At 36.4% G+C, this 21,729-nt stretch overlaps 1 protein-coding gene across 1 annotated transcript in view; it reads right to left on the reverse strand.

The window, feature by feature from the left end:
- The window catches only part of NDUFS4 (NADH:ubiquinone oxidoreductase subunit S4), a 116,109-nt gene that overhangs the window by 49,868 nt on the left and 44,512 nt on the right, over nucleotides 1-21,729 (reverse strand). The window contains exon 2 of the mRNA XM_034656935.1: nucleotides 20,264-20,342. Within this exon, the coding sequence (XP_034512826.1) occupies nucleotides 20,264-20,342 (79 nt within the window). The remainder of the gene's footprint in view (nucleotides 1-20,263; nucleotides 20,343-21,729) is intronic.

The following is a 21,729-nucleotide window of genomic DNA, read 5'->3' on the forward strand; positions in this document are numbered from 1 at the left end:
GTGAGCCGGGAGCGTGCGCCACCAAGCATCTCACGGAGCTCCGGTGTGCTCACTGGATCGAGGCTGAGACCGGGAGCTCCAGGAGCGTGCGCGGGGCGGGTGGCGGCTGGCGAGCCACCTGCACGGGGGAGCAGGCGGACTCGCGGTCAGCACCCGTGAGACACCAGACTGAGACGGGGAGCTCCGGGAGCCCGCGCGGGGCGGCTGGCGGCGGGCGGGGTTGGAAACACAAAGGACAGAGACGTGCCGGCCCTGGAAGTGAGGGCTGGGACGCCGGGTGTGGGGCGCACAGCCCGGGATGCTGCAGGGTTGAGCAGCACCAACAGAAACAGAGTTAAAGTGGCCAGAACATCAGTGGAGAACGATCCGCGATCCCTCTGTTCTGAGACAGAGGCTGAATTTCAGCCGCTGCTGCTCTCTCAGAAGAGGCATAGCAAACCGCCAGGGAAAGCCGCCAGAGAACAAAAGCCCGGAAATACCGGCTCACAGGGTGCCCATCCCCATCCCCCCTCGCAAGGGACACAGAGACTCTACCCAAACAGGGTTTTCTGAGTACCTGCAGGCAGGCCCCTCCCCCAGAAGGCAGGCTGAAAAATCAAGAAGCCCACAACCCGGAGCGCCTGAGTGGCGCAGTCACCAAGCACCTGTCTTCGGATTAGGGTGTGATCACAACGCTCCGTAAGGAGTCCTTCATCGGGCTTCTCCACCGGGAACCTGCTTCTTCCTCTCCCACTCCTCTGCTTGGGTTCCCTTTCTTGCTGACTGTCTCTCTCTCTCTCAAATAAATAAATAAACTCTTTAAGGAAGAAGCCCACATCCCTAAGATCTCTATAAAACAAGGGCGCACGGCCTGGGTCCCAGTCAACACTTGGGCTCTGGACAACCCTGCAATCTCTCTTCATCAGAATGACGAGAAGGAGAAGTCCCCCCCAGCAAAGAAAAGATAATGAGTCTGTGGCCTCTGCCACAGAATTGGCCTCGGCCACAGAATTAATACATATGGATGTATCCCAATTATCAGAAATGGAATTCAGAGCAACAATGGTCAAGATGATGAGTAAACTTGAAAAAAGCATCAGAGAAAGCGTTGCTGAGAATATAGAATCCCTAAGGGCAGAAATGAGAGCGAATCTGACAGAAATTAAAAATTCTATGAGCCAAATGCAGTCAAAACTAGAGGCTCTGACGGCCAGGGTCACCGAGGCAGAGGAACGCGTTAGCGAATTGGAGGATGGGTTAGTAGAAGAAAAAACGAAAATAGAAGCTGGTCTTAAAAAAATCCACGCCCACGAATGTAGATTACGGGAGATTACTGACTCTATGAAACGATCCAATGTCAGAATCATCGGCATCCCTGAAGGGGTGGAGAAAAACAGAGGTCTAGAAGAGATATTTGAACAAATTGTAGCTGAAAACTTCCCTAATCTAGCAAGGGAAACAAGCATTCGTGTCCAAGAGGCAGAGAGGACCCCATCCAAGCTCAACCAGGACAAACCTACGCCACGGCATGTCATAGTGCAATTCGCAAATATTAGATCCAAGGATACAGTATTGAAAGCGGCCAGGGCAAAGAAATTTCTCACGTACCAAGGCAAAGGTATCAGGATTACGTCAGACCTGTCTACAGAGACCTGGAATGAGAGAAAGGCTTGGGGGGGCATTTTTAAAGCTCTTTCAGAGAAAAACATGCAGCCAAGGATCCTTTATCCAGCAAAGCTGTCATTCAGAATTGATGGAGAAATAAAGACGTTCCAAAATCGCCAATCATTAACCAATTTCGTAACCACGAAACCAGCCCTACAGGAGATATTAAGGGGGGCTCTATAAAGGTAAAAAGGCCCCAAGAGTGATACAGAGCAGCAAGTCACAACCGATACAAAGACTTTAAAGAGAAATGGCATCATTAAAATCATATCTGTCAATAATCTCTATCAATCTAAATGGCTTAAACTCTCCCATAAAACGCCACAGGGTTGCAGATTGGATAAAAAGACATGACCCATCCATTTGCTGTCTACAAGAGACTCATTTTGAACCCAAAGATGCATTCAGACTTAGAGTAAGGGGATGGAGTACCATCTTCCACGCAAATGGACCTCAAAAGAAAGCTGGAGTAGCAATTCTCATATCAGATAGACTGGATTTTAAACTAGAGGCCATAGAGAGAGATACAGAAGGGCACTATATTATTCTTAAAGGAAGTATTCAACAAGTGGATATGACAATTATTAATATATATGCCCCCAACAGGGGAGCAGCAAGATACACAAGCCAACTCTTAACCAAAATAAAGAGACATATAGATAAGAACACAGTAATAGTAGGGGACCTCAACACCCCACTATCAGAAATAGACAGAACACCCTGGCAAAAACTAAGCAAAGAATCAAAGGCTTTGAATGCCATACTCGACGAGTTGGACCTCATAGATATATATAGAACACTACACCCCAGAACCAAAGAATACTCATTCTATTCAAATGCCCATGGAACATTCTCAAGAATAGATCATGCTCTGGGACACAAAACAGGTCTCAGCCAATACCAAAAGATTGAAATTATCCCCTGCATATTCTCAGACCACAACGCTCTGAAATTGGAACTCAACCACAAGGAAAAACCTGGAAGAAACTCAAACACTTGGAGGCTAAGAACCATCCTGCTCAAGAATGACTCGATAAACCAGGAAATCAAAAAACAAATTAAACAATTTATGGAGACCAACGAGAATGAATACACAACGGTCCAAAACCTATGGGATACTGCAAAGGCAGTCCTAAGGGGGAAATACATAGCCATCCAAGCCTCACTCAAAAGAATAGAAAAATCTAAAATGCAGTTTCTATATTCTCACCTCAAGAAACTGGAACAGCAACAGAGGGACAGGCCTAACCCACTGACAAGGAAGGAGTTGACCAAGATTAGAGCAGAAATCAATGAATTAGAAACCAGAAGCACAGTAGAGCAGATCAACAGGACTAGAAGCTGGTTCTTTGAGAGAATCCATAAAATTGATAGACCACTGGCAAAACTTGTCCAAAAACAAAGAGAAAGGACTGAGATTATTAAAATTATGACTGAAAAGGGAGAGGTCACGACCAGCACCATTGAAATTGCAAGGATTATTAGAAACTTTTATCAACAGCTATATGCCAAAAAACTAAACAATCTGGAAGAGATGGAGGCCTTCCTGGAAACCTATAAACTACCAAGACTGAAACAGGAAGAAATAGATTTCTTAAATAGGCCAATTAACTATGAAGAAATTGAGTCAGTGATAAACAACCTTCCAAATAATAAAACTCCAGGCCCAGACGGTTTTCCTGGGGAATTCTACCAAACATTCAAAGAAGAAATAATACCTATTCTCCTAAAGCTATTTCAAAAAATAGAAACAGAAGGAAAGCTACCAAACTCATTCTATGAGGCTAATATTACCTTGATCCCCAAACCAGGCAAAGACCCCCTCAAAAAGGAGAATTACAGACCGATTTCTCTAATGAATATGGATGCCAAAATCCTCAACAAGATCCTTGCTAATAGAATCCAACAGTACATTAAAAGGATTATCCATCATGACCAAGTGGGATTCATACCTGGGATGCAAGCATGGTTCAACACTCGCAAATCAATCAATGTGATACATCATATCAACAAGAAAAGACTCAAGAACCATATGATCCTCTCAATTGATGCAGAAAAAGCATTTGACAAAATACAGCATCCTTTCCTGATTAAAACCCTTCAGAGTGTAGGAATAGAGGGTACATTTCTCAATCTCATAAAAGCCATCTATGAAAAGCCTACTGCAAGCATTATTCTCAATGGGGAAAAGCTGGAAGCCTTTCCCTTAAGATCAGGAACACGACAAGGATGCCCACTCTCGCCACTATTATTCAACATAGTACTAGAAGTCCTTGCAACAGCAATCAGAAGACAAAAAGGGATCAAAGGTATCCAAATCGGCAAAGAAGAAGTCAAACTGTCTCTCTTTGCAGATGACATGATACTCTATATGGAAAACCCAAAGGAATCCACTCCCAAACTATTAGAAGTTATAGAACAATTCAGTAAGGTGGCAGGATACAAAATCAATGCCCAGAAATCAGTTGCATTTCTATACACGAATAACGAGACTGAAGAAAGAGAAATTAGGGAATCCATCCCATTTACAATAACACCAAAAACCATACGTTACCTTGGAATTAACTTAACCAGAGACGTAAAGGACCTATATCCTAGAAACTATAGATCACTTTTGAAAGATATTGAGGAAGACATAAAAAGATGGAAAAATATTCCATGCTCATGGATTGGAAGAATTAACATAGTTAAAATGTCCATACTACCCAGAGCAATCTACACTTTCAATGCTATCCCGATCAAAATACCGAGGACATTTTTCAAAGAACTGGAACAAATAGTCCTTAAATTTGTATGGAACCAGAAAAGGCCCCGAATCTCCAAGGAACTGTTGAAAAGGAAAAACAAAGCTGGGGGCATCACAATGCCGGATTTCGAGCTGTACTACAAAGCTGTGATCACAAAGACAGCATGGTACTGGCACAAAAACAGACACATCGACCAATGGAACAGAATAGAGAACCCAGAAATGGACCCTCGGCTCTTTGGGCAACTAATCTTTGATAAAGCAGGAAAAAACATCCGGTGGAAAAAAGACAGTCTCTTCAATAAATGGTGCTGGGAAAATTGGACAGCTACATGCAAAAGAATGAAACTTGACCACTCTCTCACACCATACACAAAAATAAACTCCAAATGGATGAAAGACCTCAATGTGAGACAGGAATCCATCAAAATTCTAGAGGAGAACATAGGCAACAACTTCTATGACATCGGCCAGAGCAACCTTTTTCACGACACATCGCCAAAGGCAAGAGAAATAAAAGATAAAATGAACTTATGGGACTTTATCAGGATAAAGAGCTTCTGCACAGCCAAGGAAACAGTCAAAAAAACTAAGAGACAGCCCACGGAATGGGAGAATATATTTGCAAAGGACACCACAGATAAAGGACTGGTATCCAAGATCTACAAAGAACTTCTCAAACTCAATACACGAGAAACAAATAAACAAATCATAAAATGGGCAGAAGATATGAACAGACACTTTTCCAATGAAGACATACAAATGGCTAACAGACACATGAAAAAATGTTCAAAATCATTAGCCATCAGGGAAATTCAAATCAAAACCACACTGAGATACCACCTTACGCCAGTTAGAATGGCAAAGATAGACAAGGCAAGAAACAACAATTGTTGGAGAGGATGTGGAGAAAGGGGATCCCTCCTACATTGTTGGTGGGAATGCAAGTTGGTACAGCCACTCTGGAAAACAGTGTGGAGGTCCCTTAAAAAGTTAAAAATTGAACTACCCTATGACCCAGCCATTGCACTACTGGGTGTTTACCCCAAAGATACAGACGTAGTAAAGAGAAGGGCCATATGCACCCCAATGTTCATAGCTGCATTGTCCACAATAGCCAAATCATGGAAGGAGCCGAGATGCCCTTCAACAGATGACTGGATTAAGAAGCTGTGGTCCATATATACAATGGAATATTACTCAGCTATCAGAAAGAACGAATTCTCAACATTTGCTGCAACATGGACGGCACTGGAGGAGATAATGCTAAGTGAAATAAGTCAAGCAGAGAAAGACAATTATCATATGATTTCTCTCATCTATGGAACATAAGAACTAGGATGATCGGTAGGGGAAGAAAGGGATAAAGAAAAGGGGGGTAATCAGAAGGGGGAATGAAACATGAGAGACTATGGACTATGAGAAACAAACTGAAGACTTCAGAGGGGAGGGGGTGGGGGAATGGGATAGACTGGTGATGGGTAGTAAGGAGGGCACGTATTGCATGGTGCACTGGGTGTTATACGCAACTAATGAAGCATCAAACTTTACATCGGAATCTGGGGATGTACTGTATGGTGATTAACATAATATAATAAGATAAAAAAATAAAAAAATTAAAAATTAAAAAGAAGGGATTTAACGATCTAATGTGCTATCCAAAAATCAGTCCACAGTCTTTCCAGTCTCTCATTAGGGTGAAAATGTCAAATAATATAACGTACAAATCATGGTGTTTCTTTTCCCAGTTAGTAAATGTCTTCAAAAGTCTTATACATTCTCAAAAGGGGAAATAAGGCAATGAGAGAAGAAAAGCTACTAGAGGGTAGGGCCATCTCTGTCTCTCCTTTCTAGGTCTGATTTAGCTCTCCCAGCATTTTAGGAGAAGGAAAGAAGAAAGAAGAAAAAGGACAAAAGTAACAGAAATGTAGAAGAAAGGAGAGAGAGAGGAAGAACAGGAAGAGTAGAAGAGACATAAAGGAGTGGAAAAAGGGAAAGAATGATAATGTACAAAGCCGTATTTCTTTATAGCCAGTTGCTGAAAAGGGAAAATGACAGTGGTGAAGGGGAAACACAAGCAGTCAGAAAGAGAAATGACTGCCAACTTCAGAGACAGCAAAAATGAACAGAGTCACAAAGACAGAGGGAAATAGCTATACAAACACTGGAGAGAGAAATAAATCTCAAAAAGCAGAGAGAAAGAGGGAGAATGGAAGGGCAGAGAGAGAGAGAAGTAGAGTCAAAGTTAAGATGAAGACAGACAACCATCACCACTGGCCCACACCATCAGCTGAAGAAAGGCACAGAAGCTTAAATGTATTTGGGGCTTTGTCAGCACCTACTTGGTGGACAGCAGCTCAGCTAATTTATCTTCCTTCACAGTGATGACAGATCTCCACTTTCTCCCTCTTTTTGGGGGGGGGGGTGGTAAGGGGAGGGAGAGTGTGGCAGGACCAGAGAGAGTGGAGAGTTAGAGGAAAGAGATAAATTTTTATTTCAGATCCCAATATGATCTTTAACAAAAAACATTTCAAATTCAGAAGATTCTTTAATAGGAAGAATCACTGAATTATTAAACCATATGTAAAAAAATCTAAACTGCAAAGACAAAAACCAGAATCTTTCTTTAAGTGGATGTTAAAAATTCAATCAGTTGTAGAAAACTTCATGTAGGAAACTTTATGAAAACTATAAAAATTATTTCATGAACATCCAAAAAAAAAGGCATAGGAGTGAATAAAAATGGCAACAAATGAACCACTTCCTTTGAGCTTCTCTGATCTTTAACCATTATACCTAAGTAATTCTCAAGCTTTTTTGATCAATAAATCAGATCAAATCACTTTCCTACTTAAAACCCTAAAATGGCTTCCCATTATAATTAAGATAAAAATTCAAACTTCTTACCACCAACCTAAAAATTGTACCTGATCCAATCCCTGCCTACCTCTTTGACCTCATTCTGTTTCACCTCCCTCTTCTCATTATGTCACCGCTTTCCCTCTCTTGACTACTACCAGCTGGTTTACACTTTGGAGCATGAGCTTCTTCCTCTGCCTGGTATGTTCTTCTTGGATTCTCACATAGCCAAATCTTTCTCATCATTCAGATCTTAGTTCAAATATCATACCTTCTCAAAATGGCTTGCTTTGATTGTCCTATAAATAACCACTATTCTGGGGCGCCTGGGTGGCACGGCGGTTAAGCGTCTGCCTTCGGCTCAGGGTGTGATCCCGGCGTTATGGGATCGAGCCCCACATCAGGCTCCTCCGCTATGAGCCTGCTTCTTCCTCTCCCACTCCCCCTCCTCGTGTTCCCTCTCTCTCTGGCTGTCTCTATCTCTGTCGAATAAATAAATAAAATCTTTTAAAAAAAAAACGGAATAAACAAATGATAAAGTACAGTAAGATTTTAGGCTATAAATAAGAGAGAAGTAAAAAAAAAAATCCCTTGCAGGATCTTCACAAACAACTACAGATTGTCATAGTTAAAAATTCCTAGCCCTAGGGGCGCCTGCGTGCTCAATTGGTTAAGTGCTCAACTCTTGATTTTGGCTCAAGTCATGATCTCAGGGTTGTGAGATTGAGCCCTCTGGGGCTCTGTGCTGGAGGTGTAGCCTACTTAAGATTCTCTGTCTCCCTTTGCCTTTGCCCCTCCCCCTGCCTCCCTCTCTTAAAAAAAAATCATAAATATAAATAAATAAAAAGAAAACTCGCCCTAGAGTAGTTTTACTCTCTAAACACTCCAGGCACAGGCCTCATCAGCCGTATTTGATTGTTTACTATATTATGATGCTTACTGAACTAGGAACCTTATTTTAATTTCTTAGATGTCAAATCTCAAACTACTCAATTAGGTCTAAAAATCTTTTTAACTGACAGATTTTGATTATAATATACACTTAGTAGTCATTGTAATAGATGCAAATCTGTACACTAATCGGATCCTCAGTTCTTGAAATTACATTAGTGTTCTCAGGCCAACGTATGTCCCATGTGTTGCTTAGAGAAAGCCAAGATCATTTTTTATACCTATTTTAGTGGAAGCATTAAAATTTAAAAAACCCACTCAGTTACTAATATGCAATATACTCAAAGCTGAAAGAAGTATTAAACATGAAACAGGAATGGAACAAAAAGCCTATTCATACACTCTTGAAAGTATGCCTTATGAAGAAGCAGAGTTTTGTGAAGACAGTACACTGCATACCATAAGGGTTCCATATCACTATCCTTTTTCAAACTTCCTCATCTTGTAAAACATGAATGATATCTGCAAGCTTGCAATGGTATTTTAAAGAGTTAGAATCAGCACAGACTAAGTCATATAAAATTAAAAAGCCTAAACAGAGAAACAATAGTTTGCTAGTCTAAAATTCTGAGGTCTGCATTCTCTTTTCCTTTGCTCTAATTCTATTCCCTGAGATATATGAAATAAAGAGAAAAAAGTAACTACCATCAAAAGATGTTACTCCTGTTTTCTTCACTTCCTCTCACTTCTGCATTCTTTAAGAACTTACTATAATATGATGAACATCAGGCCTTAACAAGTTTGAAGCAGATATTTGGAGGAATTCTTGAGTTTTGCAATTATCTGGGTAAGCTGGACAATTAAAAAAGCAGTAACTCTAAAAACAAAATACTCTTTCTACTACCAAATAAGCAACAATCAAAAAACCCACCTATATTCAAACAGTATAAAACATCATGTATCTACATATTCTAATATAAACACTGATGATTCTCCTCAATAATATTCAGTCAAATGAATTCCAAGGAGATAACATACAGCTTATGTACCTTGAAATCATTATAGAAAAACAGATAATGCATTTTCACATATAAATTGTATAATCTCTAAAATATGACCAAAAAATCTTAATCAAAATCCAAACAAGTAAAATATTATCAATTCTACTTTATTGAGAGCCAAAGCTCCTACATAATAACATGCAAGAATTTTAAATTCGTGAAAGCAAGTGTCAAGTACTACACACAATTTCCATACACAGCAGGTAGTAAAGCAAGAAAAGAACTGACACAGTTACTCTCCTTAAAAGAGACATACAATGGAGAACTGTTATACAGCCCTAGCATACTACAGATCTATGCATTAAAGATGTTGTGGCTATTAACAGTTTAAACCTTTACTGTATTTTGCTAATTGGTACATAGAACTTTAAAGCTTTTGAAAGATAAAACAGTCCAGTCAGTTCAATTCTCCAGCATTGTTCAAGTATTCCAAGTAGGAACAAAGAGGAAAATAAATCTGCTTTAATTGCTGAAGAATCACAGATAATAGAGATGGCTGAATACTGTAGAGGAAAGATCTTTTGTTCCTTAAACAATTTTAATATAGAAAGATCATTCTCTATTTTAAATTAAATGGTTCCTGTCTGCATAAAAATTATTAACATCCATTTCCTCTGTAAGCACGTAATAAGTACAAGTTTTATATAATGTGATAATATGTGAAAGTAACTTATTTTAATTGGGAGTGTTTCAGACAACAAAATTACATACTTAATATAATTTTATTTAATATAACTATATAATAAATGATTTGACTTGTTTTAATTAATATTAAATGTAAGAGTTAACTGAAGTTGTTTTAAAACTGATATGTTATTAACGAGAGTAGTATTCCTATTTTAAATGATCAATTTACTCTATTTAGATAAATTTTCAGTAATTTAAGAGCATGTTTCATCTGTAAACAAAAATAAGCTATTTTAACATCAGCCCATATGCTTAGGTATGTATGTCCTGTGACAGAAATATTAAATGCAATTTAATAGCCTTCTAAACATATAAGCAATCACTTAGGTGATTAATATTATTGGCACAAAATACATTTACTGATTAATTTATCTCAAATGTGCAGGAAGAACATTTACCTCTAAGCCCTACCAAATCTACATTTTTCATTACTTCACAGTTTTTGATAAAAATCAGTATCTCTTCTCCCTCCCTTCCCTTTCTCTCTCTCTCTCTGTCTCCCCCACCCTCTCTCACACACATATACACACATACACACACACACACACACACACACAGTGCCTGAAAAAAGGCCAATTAAAGAATGGCCATTTCACTATAAAATTTACACTTCTAAAATCATTAGTCATTACTTCTTTAGAATTTTAAGCAGTAGCATTGCTACAATTTTAAAGGCTATTCAACAATTTTTTTCAGTAGCTAAGGGGTAGTGTAAAACCATAGAAATACATTGTAAAAAAAAAAACTATAGTTGTTTTTAAAACATAAAACTATATTGCAAACTAACATTTATATTTAGTCAATGCTTTTTCTCTTTTTATTTTAATAGTCTCATCTAAATTACAAGAATATAAATAAGCATCTGTAGACTGAAAAACACGAAGAAACATTATTCCATATTTAGTGAAAGTGTTAGAGAAAAAAAACCCCACATGCTAAACTGCCACCATGGAAGGTTCTCAAAGACTGCTATTCTTTGATGTAAAATGAAATACTACTTAGTGAATAAAACATAAAAAACTCCTGTCTACCCTTCAAAGAGACATATCCTTTGACCCAGTGCTCCAGACTAAAGCCTTGAAATTTTTGCACAAGAATGCCGCGCGAGGAAAGTCCAGACAAAACAGACACTTGAGATGCTAGAAGGCTGTATAACCCCAAATGCAGACACTAGTCCAATAATCTAGCAGAGATAGCGCTGCCATGCACCAAAAGTAATCTCACCAAAAGAAAACTGACCTCCCCCACCCCCACCCAAAAAGCAAGCAGTCAAAGCAAATCTAAGCCTTTAACTTAGGTTTATCTTTTCGTGCTGGTCACCTCTTAATGACTGATTTTTATTTCAAGTTTGCAGACTTATAAAAAGTTTTCATCTATAAACTTTTAATACATTAGGAAGAAACCAACATAAAACAAATATTTGTGTAGCAAACATAATTGTTTCATTTCTGAAGGCTTGCAAACATCATTCATTTTTACAAATTTCTTAAAGCAAGTTCAAGCAATGAAAAAATTCTAAACCTATTAAAGTGACAAAAAAATTCTATTAAACAACTTCTTGCTGCTGACAGACATTCTAAAACAGCAATATTATCACCCAGTTGACTGAGTTTGCTACTAATACCATGTACTTAATCAAACAGCAATTACATACAGCAAATTATCAGCAAGTAACAAAGCTTTAACTGCTGTGTTACGGCTCTTTGGAAGAAAATGTCAAGTAGTAAAATAACAAATTCAAAACATTGACTCTATTTTACATGCACACCTTATTTTTAAAGATATAAATACAGACTACTTAAAATGTCCAAAATATATTAGGATCTTTCATTAACAGCGTATACTGCAATTTCTCAAGAAAAAGCTTTAAAATGATACCCATTCCACACCCCCCGCAACTTGAGTTGTATTACAGACTGCTAAATAAAGTTTCCTTTTTCGTATGCATTTGTGTTAAGGATGCATGGGTAACCATAATACTTTTGTTAATATTTAAAACAGGTAGTACTTAATAGATTTTAAACAAAATAACTAAGCACCTAAAAGAAAACAAGCCATTCAAACTCACATATGTGCCTGGCACACACAAGTGCCCAAATATTTATTGAATAAATAAATGAAAAATGAAGAAAATATGTCAGCCAACATAATTTTACAAAATATACTAATGTACAAGCTATTAAAGCTCATTTCACATTTTTTATTAATAAACTGAAACAATTCTTACATATTATGAGGGTATTTTTCTACTTTTGTATATAGTTAAGATAAGGTAAATAAAGAGGTAATAAAAATGATTAAAAACAAAAAAACAAATCAAAGATATACCTACGGAGGTTTAATGTATGCTTTGGTTGTTTTGTGGGGGAGCACCTACACAAAATTTTTAAAGAGTACTGAAAATTTAACTTCTTTTTGTACATGTTCATGGGACTTTGGTTTTCATCAAATGCACTGAAAGGAGATGAAGGTAAGGTGGCATAAAAGAAGAAAAGTCACTCTCTTAATAAAGCACAAATGCAAAGACATTCTTTACCCAACCTCCATGGCACAGCAACATCTGAAACAAAAACTAAGGACCAAAAAACCATTTGAAAGCTTCACTTATTATTTTTATTAAGTATCTCATATTTGGAAATAATAATGGTGCAACCCACAAAAAGTTTTTTTTTTAACACTGAGCTTCTACATAAATGGACAAGATTATTTTAAAACACTGTCATCTACTTTTGATATTTAAAATTTTACTAGTTCTTTTATCAGTAAATGAAAAAGACAGTTTATGCAAAAGAGAAGACATTCTTAAGACTGACCAATTAGAAATTTACCATGTACTCTAACAAAAAATGTATTATTAACAGTAATCCAGGAAATAGAATTTTATTCTCTAAAGATTTGTTCTCTAGCATGTCAACACTGTATATAGTTCTAAAATTAGGGAACAGATTCTTTACATTAGAAAATGTCAGTCAGATTTACCCCCTCCACATTCTATGTCTTAAAAAGAAACGAGAAAACATGTTGTCAATATACAACTGATGCCCAGAACAAAACATTTTATTAAATTTGGCCTGTCAGATGTGCTAGCAGAAGAAAAAAAAAATTTAAGCTTCATTTGATTAACATGCTGTTTGAACTAATCTAAGAGTAACAGTTAAAAATAAAAACAGCATATATTTAAGATGAAAGAAACAAAATATGACTTGATAATAGTACAAATAAAAAAGGATCTTAGGTTTTAGCTCTCCATGAAATCCACACTAAGGAAGAAGTATGAGAGCCTAAATTTTAAGTTGCTTTACTAGAACTGCTGAGATTAAAAGGAATAGAGGTAATAATCCCTCCCATACCCTGCACCATACGTCTGGAGTATCATAAGAAATCCTGGCTACAACATTTAAAAAGGATTCAGTCAAACGGGAAGTAATAAAGATGAAGAATTAACTGGAATTCATGTGAAATGAATCAAAGCCCTAGGGATGTTTAACTCAGAAAAGAGAAGACTTAGGATAATAATTATCAAACATTTTGGCCTCAGCACTCCTTTATATGCTTAAAAATTATTGAGACCCCAATGAGGTTTTATTTATAAGAGATATTTCTATAGATACTTACCATATAAGAAATTAAAATGGAAAAAATTTATATACTTAAAATAAACTGATTATATATCTATATAAATAATATTGTAATGAAAAGTAACTATTTTCAAAAACTAAGAGTGGCAATGATTTGCATTTTTTGAAAATCTTTAATATCTACCTTAATAAAAGACAGCTGAATTCTAACATCTGTTCCTGAATTCAAACTGTTGTGCTAAGTTGTCTTGGTTTCAATAGATGGAGAAAATCTACCCTCAGATATGTAATTAGAAGAGAGCAATATTTTAATACCCTCAATATTTTTTCTTTTTTTTTTAAATATTTTTATTTATTTATTTATTTGACAGCGAGAGACAGCCAGCAAGAGAGGGAACACAAGCAGGGGGAGTGGGAGAGGAAGAAGCAGGCTCCCAGCGGGAGAGCCCGATGTGGGGCTCGATCCCAGAACTCCAGGATCATACCCTGAGCCGAAGGCAGACGCTTAACCCCAGGCGCTCCTAGCCTCAATATTTTCATACCCAGTTACATTAAGTCCATTGTTCTTTCTTGCACTTTAAATGAAACTTTTACCAATGCATGATTTTATAATATCATACATTGGTCATATGGAAAATACTATTTCATAGAGGTATGCACATCTTCCAATTGTGAGCATATTTCATTACACAATATTTTAAAAATTAATACCATCACCAATCCTATTAGAACCGTCTTTAAGTATTGGAAAGATGTCAAGCTCAATCAGATTAAGTGGTAGAATCAAGTTCTAAAAAAATTCTGATTTTCACTTGAAAGCTTGCAGTTTACCATTGGCAACACTTCTTGAAATTAGTTTTTGAGAAAATGTCTCCCATGTACTGAAAATTGAATAACCATCATTTGCCTGTCATCTGTTACTGTTTTTTCACTTAAAAGGTATTCCATGAAAAATGTGACTAAGTTCAGTTTCCAACAGCAACTCAACCATACAGGTGCTCTGCTTGAGACAACAGTGGTACATTAGTATGCAGCAAAAGTGTTTTTTGCATATGACTTCTGTTTTGTTACATGGAACATAAAAAGATGTTTATGCAGCACTGAAATTTTTTAAAGTAATAATTTTTGCTACTTCATCAAGGACATTAAGTGAAACTGGGTTTTTTTTTTTATCACGAATGCAAGAAAGCAAAGAATAAAATGACTAGTAGCACAGATGTACAAAAATTGCTTTTGTACCTTAAATGTCAGTGTCAACACATCTTTGTATAATTTTTAAAACAGTTTGATTTGTGGACTCTTATGAGGGTCTTGGGCCACCCCCCACCTCCAACCTGCCCAGACCACTCTTTGAGAACCACTGAGTTAGGATGACCAAAGAGCTGTTTTCAAATACACAGAAGGCTGTCACGTAGAAAATGGCATGCCCTGGATATTAGGGCAGACCTTGAACCAATGGATATTAGTTATAAAGAAGCAGATTAGTGGGGCACCTGGGTGGCTCAGTTGGTTAAGCATCTGCCTTCGGCTCATGTCAGATCCCAGGGCCCTGGGATACAGACCCGCATCAGGCTCCTTGCTTGGCTGGGAGCCTGCTTCTTTCTCCCTCTCCTCCCCACTCATGCTCTATCTCTCTCTCTCAAATAAATAAAATCTTAAAAAGGGGGGGGAGCAGATTAACACCAAATTAAGAAACAATATTTTCCCCTTTTAAAAAAGTGAGACGTAGTTTATAAACAAAAAAAATTTATCCTTTAAAACTTACAGTTCTATGGGTTTTTTTAAACAAATGAATATAAATGAGGGTTTTATGGGGCCCCTGGGTGGCTCAGTTGATAAAGCATCTGCTTTCGGCTCAGGTCATGATCCCAGGATCCTGGGATCTAGTCCTGTATGATATTGGGCTCCCTGCTCAGCAGGGGGCTGCTTCTCCTTCACCCTCTGTGCTCTCTCAAGTAAATACATAAAATCTTGAAAAAAACAAAAAATAGGGATTTTGAAAAAAGAATCAACACATAATCAAGAAACAGAACAGTTCTATCACCTCTCCCCCAAATTTCCTAATGCCCTTTTTAGTATATTCTGCCTCCTACATCCAACCTTGACAAACAGGGATCAATTTTCTATCCCTAGAGTTCTGCCTGTCCTAGAATGTCAAATAAATGGAATCACACAGTAGGTAGCCTGTGAGGCTTCTTTTACTTAATATATGCACTGGAGATTCATCCAGGTTTGTTATTAACTGGTAAGTAAAAGTTTATTGTCTATATGTACTGAAGTATAGCTGGGGTGTTTCCAGTTATTGGAATTATGAATAAAGCTATTAAAAACACTTGTGTGCAGGATTCTGTGTGAACACAGATTTCATTTCACTTGAGTAAATATTAAGAAGTGAGACTGCTAGCTTATATGGTTAAGTGTATATTTAATTCTATAATAAACTACCACACTGTATTCCAAAATGGCTGTCATTTTGAATTCCCATCAGCACAGTATGAGAGTTGCAGTAGGTCTGCATCCTTGTCAGTATTTGGTATGGTCAATATTTTTAAGCCACTCAGATAAGTGTACAGTGGTATCTCTGCAGTTTTAATATTCATTTCCATAATTACTAATGAAGTGGAGCATCTTTTTTTACGCTCGTTTGCCATCTGAATATTTTCTGGGTAAAGTGCTCATTTTTATTTGAGTTAATGTATTATTTAGTTGTAGTGTTGTTGATTTTCTGGATACAACTCCTTTATCAGAAATGTGTTTCATAAATATTTTCTCCCAATCTGTGCCTTGTCTTTTCATTCTCTTAACAATCTCTTTCAAAGATCAGAAATTTTTGACTGTAAGGAAACCCAACTTCATAATTTTTTTTTTAAAAAATAGGCTCCACACCCAGCATGGAGCCCAATGTGGGACTTGAACTCATGACCCTGACATGAAGACCTGAGCTGAGATCAAGAGTCAGACACTTAACCAATTGCACTTTGGTTTGTATCTATAAAATATGTGTCTACGGGGCACCTGGGTGGCTCAGTCGGTTAAGTGTCTGCCTTCGACTCAGGTCATGACCCCAGGGTTCCAGAATCAAGGCCCACGTTGGGCTCCCTGCTCAGCAGGGAGTCTGCTTCTCCCTCCCTTTCTGCCCCTCCCCCAGCTTGTGCTCTCGCTTGCTCACTCCCTGTCTCTCAAATAAAATCTTTAAAAATAAATAAATAAAATATATGTCTAACCCAAAATTACAAAGAGTTTGTCCTACATTCTCTTCTAGAAGTATTATAATTTTTAGTTTTACATTTAGAACTATGAGTTTACATTTAGAACTCTTGAGTTAATTTTTGCATATGGTACAAAGTATGGACGAAGGGTTTTTTGTTTTGTTTTGCATTTGACTATACAATTGTTCCATCTTCATTTGTTGAAAAGACTATTTTTTTCTCAGTAAGAAATAGCTTTCTAATAATTATGGCTGATTAAAATATAAAGAGTAGCCTCAAAAGAAATGAGTACCAGTTAACTGGAAATTTTTTAAACAGAAGTTTGAGAACAAGTTGTTCAGTCTAATAAAAAAGGATAGAAGATTAAAGTACCTTTCCAAATCTCACTCTATGAAGTCCCCCAAGAAAACTGTCTTGGAGAAGGCTTACAAGTCTTCCTTGATGTTCCTAACCCTTACCCTCCAGCAATTCAGCTTTTATCTAGTAAATCACTTACCGGATTTCCCCATGAAATTTCTCTTGAATAAAAAGTTGAACAATCTTTTAAATGAAAAATAAACGGATTCAGTAATATAACTAGGTAACATCTAATGTTATCCTCTGGTTTTAAACTCCTAGGACCCATTTTCCAATAACCACAAAACTTTATCCCCAACTAAGTTTAGTCCACGTGCTTAAGCCCTGGGCTATAACAGTAACCACCTATATTAATTTTAATGCATTATGTAAGAATATCCCATAGAAATCATGATAATGGCCAATTCCCTTACCTTACAATTAAGATTCTAGCTTTTATCCAATATCAGGTACAAATATACTAGTAATCTAGAGCTGAGTAGTTAATTAAAATGGTATACTTGGCTAATAAATTGGTTTACATTACATCATATCGATGTGAAAATGCTGTTTCCACATCTCCTTCTAAAATACTTATATTCACTTCACATTTTGAAATATTTTTATCATTAATGTTGATATACAGTAGATCCCCCACTCCTGCACCACCCCATCCACAGTTTTGCTTTCTGCAGTTTTGGTTACCCATAGTCAACCACCATCTGGAAACTAATGATTCTCCTTCTAACGTATCTATCTGAAGGTCAATAGTAGCCTAACACTAGGTCACAATGCTTACATCATTCACCTGACTTCATCTTATCACGTAGGCATTTTATCATCTCACAGCATCACAAGGGTGAGTACAGTCCCATAAAACATTTTGAGAGAGATCACATTCACATAACTTTTATTAGAGTATATTGTTATAATTATTCCATTTTATTGTTGTTAATCTTTTACTGTGCCTAATTCGTAAATTAAACTTTATCATAGATATGTATGTATAGATAAAACATAGCATATATAGTACTATCCGTGGCTTCAGGCATCCACTGGGGGTCTTGGAACATACCCTCTGTGGATAAGGGCGGGGGGGGGAGGGCTACTGTATATTTTTATAATAATTTTTGTTCAAAATGCAAACATAATCAACTCCAATTGCTCAATATTTCTGGAAGTACCCTTCAGCCATTTGTCTTGTCATTATGCTATCAACTGAACCTTTCATCAAGTAGGTAGTGTGCGGAAACAAAAAGACCTGAAACCCCTATCAACATTATGTTACCTATTTGATTATCTAATATTTGCATTTTAATATAAACCTAAACGAATGGTTAAAACTCATGTTTGAAAATTACCTATGGGTTTCAGTTATCTGTTTAAATATTATTTCAGTAGCTATGAATAATTTATAAGTAAGACTTGAACTGATTTCAGCTGTAACAGACATTTTGACTAATACACTTCAAGAAAGACATAACAAAGCTGGGAAAAATCTATACAGGGCAACAAAATTCACTGAAAGTATGCAACTGATTTAATGAGATAAAAAACAAAACTCAAAGCAGTCTGTATACCTCTCTGGTATGATTCACAGCACCTTGTTTAGAGAAATAGATTGCTACCTCGCTTATTCTTCAAACTAGAAAGAAGAGAACTTAAAAGCATTACTAATTCTACAAAACTTGAAAATCTTATAAAGAGTAAACCCCACAATATTAGAACAATAAGAAAATTTCTTGGGGTTTAAAAGATGGTCACTGGAAAAATTAAAATAGTACCCTCCTCTTACACTCAAACCTGTCTCACTTCTTTTATACTTGACTAAGTAAGCAAGTGGTGTTTGATTAATATTTGAAGAGTAAGTAGAGGGTCTCTGGATAAGAGCTAGGGGATTGGTGAAAAGCATCTAGGCAGAGTGAACTGGAATGTGAATGCCCTGAAGCAGGGAAAGGAACAGCGAGCTCCAGGCTTGGTGTGGCTGGAGCACAGCGTATATGACACAAGATAAACCCTAGAGAGGAAGGCAGGACTTTAATCATGCAAGACCTCAAAAACCACGTAAGGATTTTAATGTTTACTTTTAGGTCAGTAAGAAAACCAATGGATCATACACAAGAAGTGACAAAACCAGTGTTTAAATGACAATTCTGTTTCTCCTTTGGAAAATGAATTAAAGGAAGATTAAAGTATCTATAGAGATCAATTTAAAAACTACTGCAGCAATCTAGGTGAAAGATGATGGTAGCCTAGACTAGGATGATGCCAATGTCAGCAAGCAGATCTAAGAGACAGTTTAAAGATAAAACTAACCAGCTTTAAGCATAAGATTGGAGTTTTCCAAACTACCTATCCATTGTCTGTCTGTTTACTCACCTATTTATATATCTGTTTATATCTTTAGTGGTATAAACGGTGTTTAGATCTTTAAGTGTGATGTATTAAATCATGCTTACAGAGTCAAAACTGAGTGATAAAAGAATGTACAACCGGAAGAAGAGTAGTTAAGAAACACACCCATCCATCTGATAATGGTAAACCAGATAAAAAATGAAAAAGCACGTTTATACTATTACACATTTTTACAAGTCTTAGACATTACAAAATTTATGCTATTTTACAATATAAACATAAATAATAACTTACCTCTAAAGTAATATCACACATAGAAAAAATTTTTACGTGATGGTTACCAAAATTCTATCCACTACTGATTAACAGAATATTATTTATTTGTTGCTAGTTGTAATCTCTCATGCATAATGTAGAAATGTAACGTGTGTGTGTACACACACATATATCCATACAGTAACAACAACAATTGGTTCCATAGAAACCCAATATACTTAAGTTTAGGTACTACCTGGTTAAGTGCCTTACAACTTAATTAAACAGGAGTATAGTGAGGAAAAAAAAAACTATACGTATTCATTTATATTTATATTCATATTCACGTTCAATTCATATTTATTAATTTAAAATGTTCTGATTGCTACTTATCAACACCACAAAAATGAAGCCTTTTGTAATTTTAATCTCTTAATATCTGCATATTACTTAATATTTGTGTATAATGCTTAACCAAATTATCTTTTTGTAATGAATATTTTCTCTTATAATTATATACAATCTAGAAATTCAAATTCAAATCACTCTCCTGGAAGAACCCAAAACACCATTCTGAAAAGCTATTGTACAAAAAGAACCCTGAAGGCAGAATCATAGCCATGTATAATAGAAAATTCTTACCAATTTTTCATCAACTGTTATGAGTTGCGTGTCTCGAGTTTGGTCCTGGGCCAACCTCCATGTGGAAGTACTTAGCAACCTGCAGTGCAAGACTTTAAGTTAAAAAATGATCCATGCAATGAGAAAAGAGAGGCAGACAAATCTTACATAAATGAGCTACTTTAACAATATCTGTCTTATAAAACAAAAAAGAATAGAAAGAAAGAGAAGAGGGCACAAAAATCCTTTTTCTCCCCAATTAGTTCTGTCTGCTGAGTTTTTGGCCGACTCACTTAGGAGTTCACAACAGGCTGCACTTCATGTCAGTCTATAGGCTCTCTGTCACAGAAAGGCCATCAGTGACAAGTACCATCTCCATGAGTGTACAGTAGCTAGTATGTCACTACCAGGAAGAAAAATGCAAAGCTGCATCAGTCTTTCAGAAATGCAAAGCTATATCAATCCTTCCAGAATGCTGATTCCTGAATGACCGCATCAGAAAGAAAAAGAAAACTCTCAATCGTATTCTTCACGGCTGAAAGTAAATATTATAGAATTTAATTATATAATGTTAACAAAGTTTCTTCACTCTAATTTCAAAACAAAAGTAGTTTAAATAGAAATGATTTCTACGATCATGTTAACTAATGTTATTAGTTTAGTCCTGTATCTCATTGTCAGAATTGAAGAAAGTCTAAAGAGTGAAAAACAGAAATATTAAGTCAGAAATAAAATGGGCACTGAATCTAACTCCTTTATATTAGCATCATCTGACCCTCATTCCAAAGAAATTACTTAAAGCTATCAGGTTTGTTTGTTTGTTTGACGTCATATAAACACCATACTCTATACTAATTAAAAGTCATACTGTCACTGATCATTAAATTTAACATTTTACATTTTCCAAATTATTAATCCAACCTATGTAGATTTCTCTTTAGAAAATTAGCTTATACAATCATGACTCAAACTTCAAAACCAACAGAATATACAGTATTAAGTTCTTTCTTCTCTATTTCCTTTAAAGATTTTATTTATTTATATGAGAGAAAGAGAGAACAAACACAAGCTGGGGGAAAGGGCAGAGGGAGAGCAATCCCAGGACTCTAGGATCAGGACCTGAGCCCAAGGCAGACGCTTAACCAACTGAGCCACACAGGTGTCCCAAGTTCGTCCTTCTTTAAATGAAGTAAAACCTCTATCATAATTTTGACACAACATGAACACTAACATTTGATGCAAAACCTCAAGCAAAAGTTCAACTTTCAAGAGCTATGGTGTACACAGCTTTATAGAAAATCTACCTACCAATAGCATAATTTAAAGATAACTGATAATACAAAAGGCTTTTTTGCTTATATATATTTTTTTAAATCTGTCAGTTATTTCCCCAAATTAATATAATTCCTTATTACTTTAAATACCTTGCTCAGAAATACATATACACAAAATACACCTACATGGAAATTATTTTAAATTATTTATAC

Source organism: Ailuropoda melanoleuca, chromosome 3 (assembly GCF_002007445.2).
Source record: "Ailuropoda melanoleuca isolate Jingjing chromosome 3, ASM200744v2, whole genome shotgun sequence".
In the NCBI taxonomy this organism is placed as follows: Eukaryota; Metazoa; Chordata; class Mammalia; order Carnivora; family Ursidae; genus Ailuropoda; species Ailuropoda melanoleuca.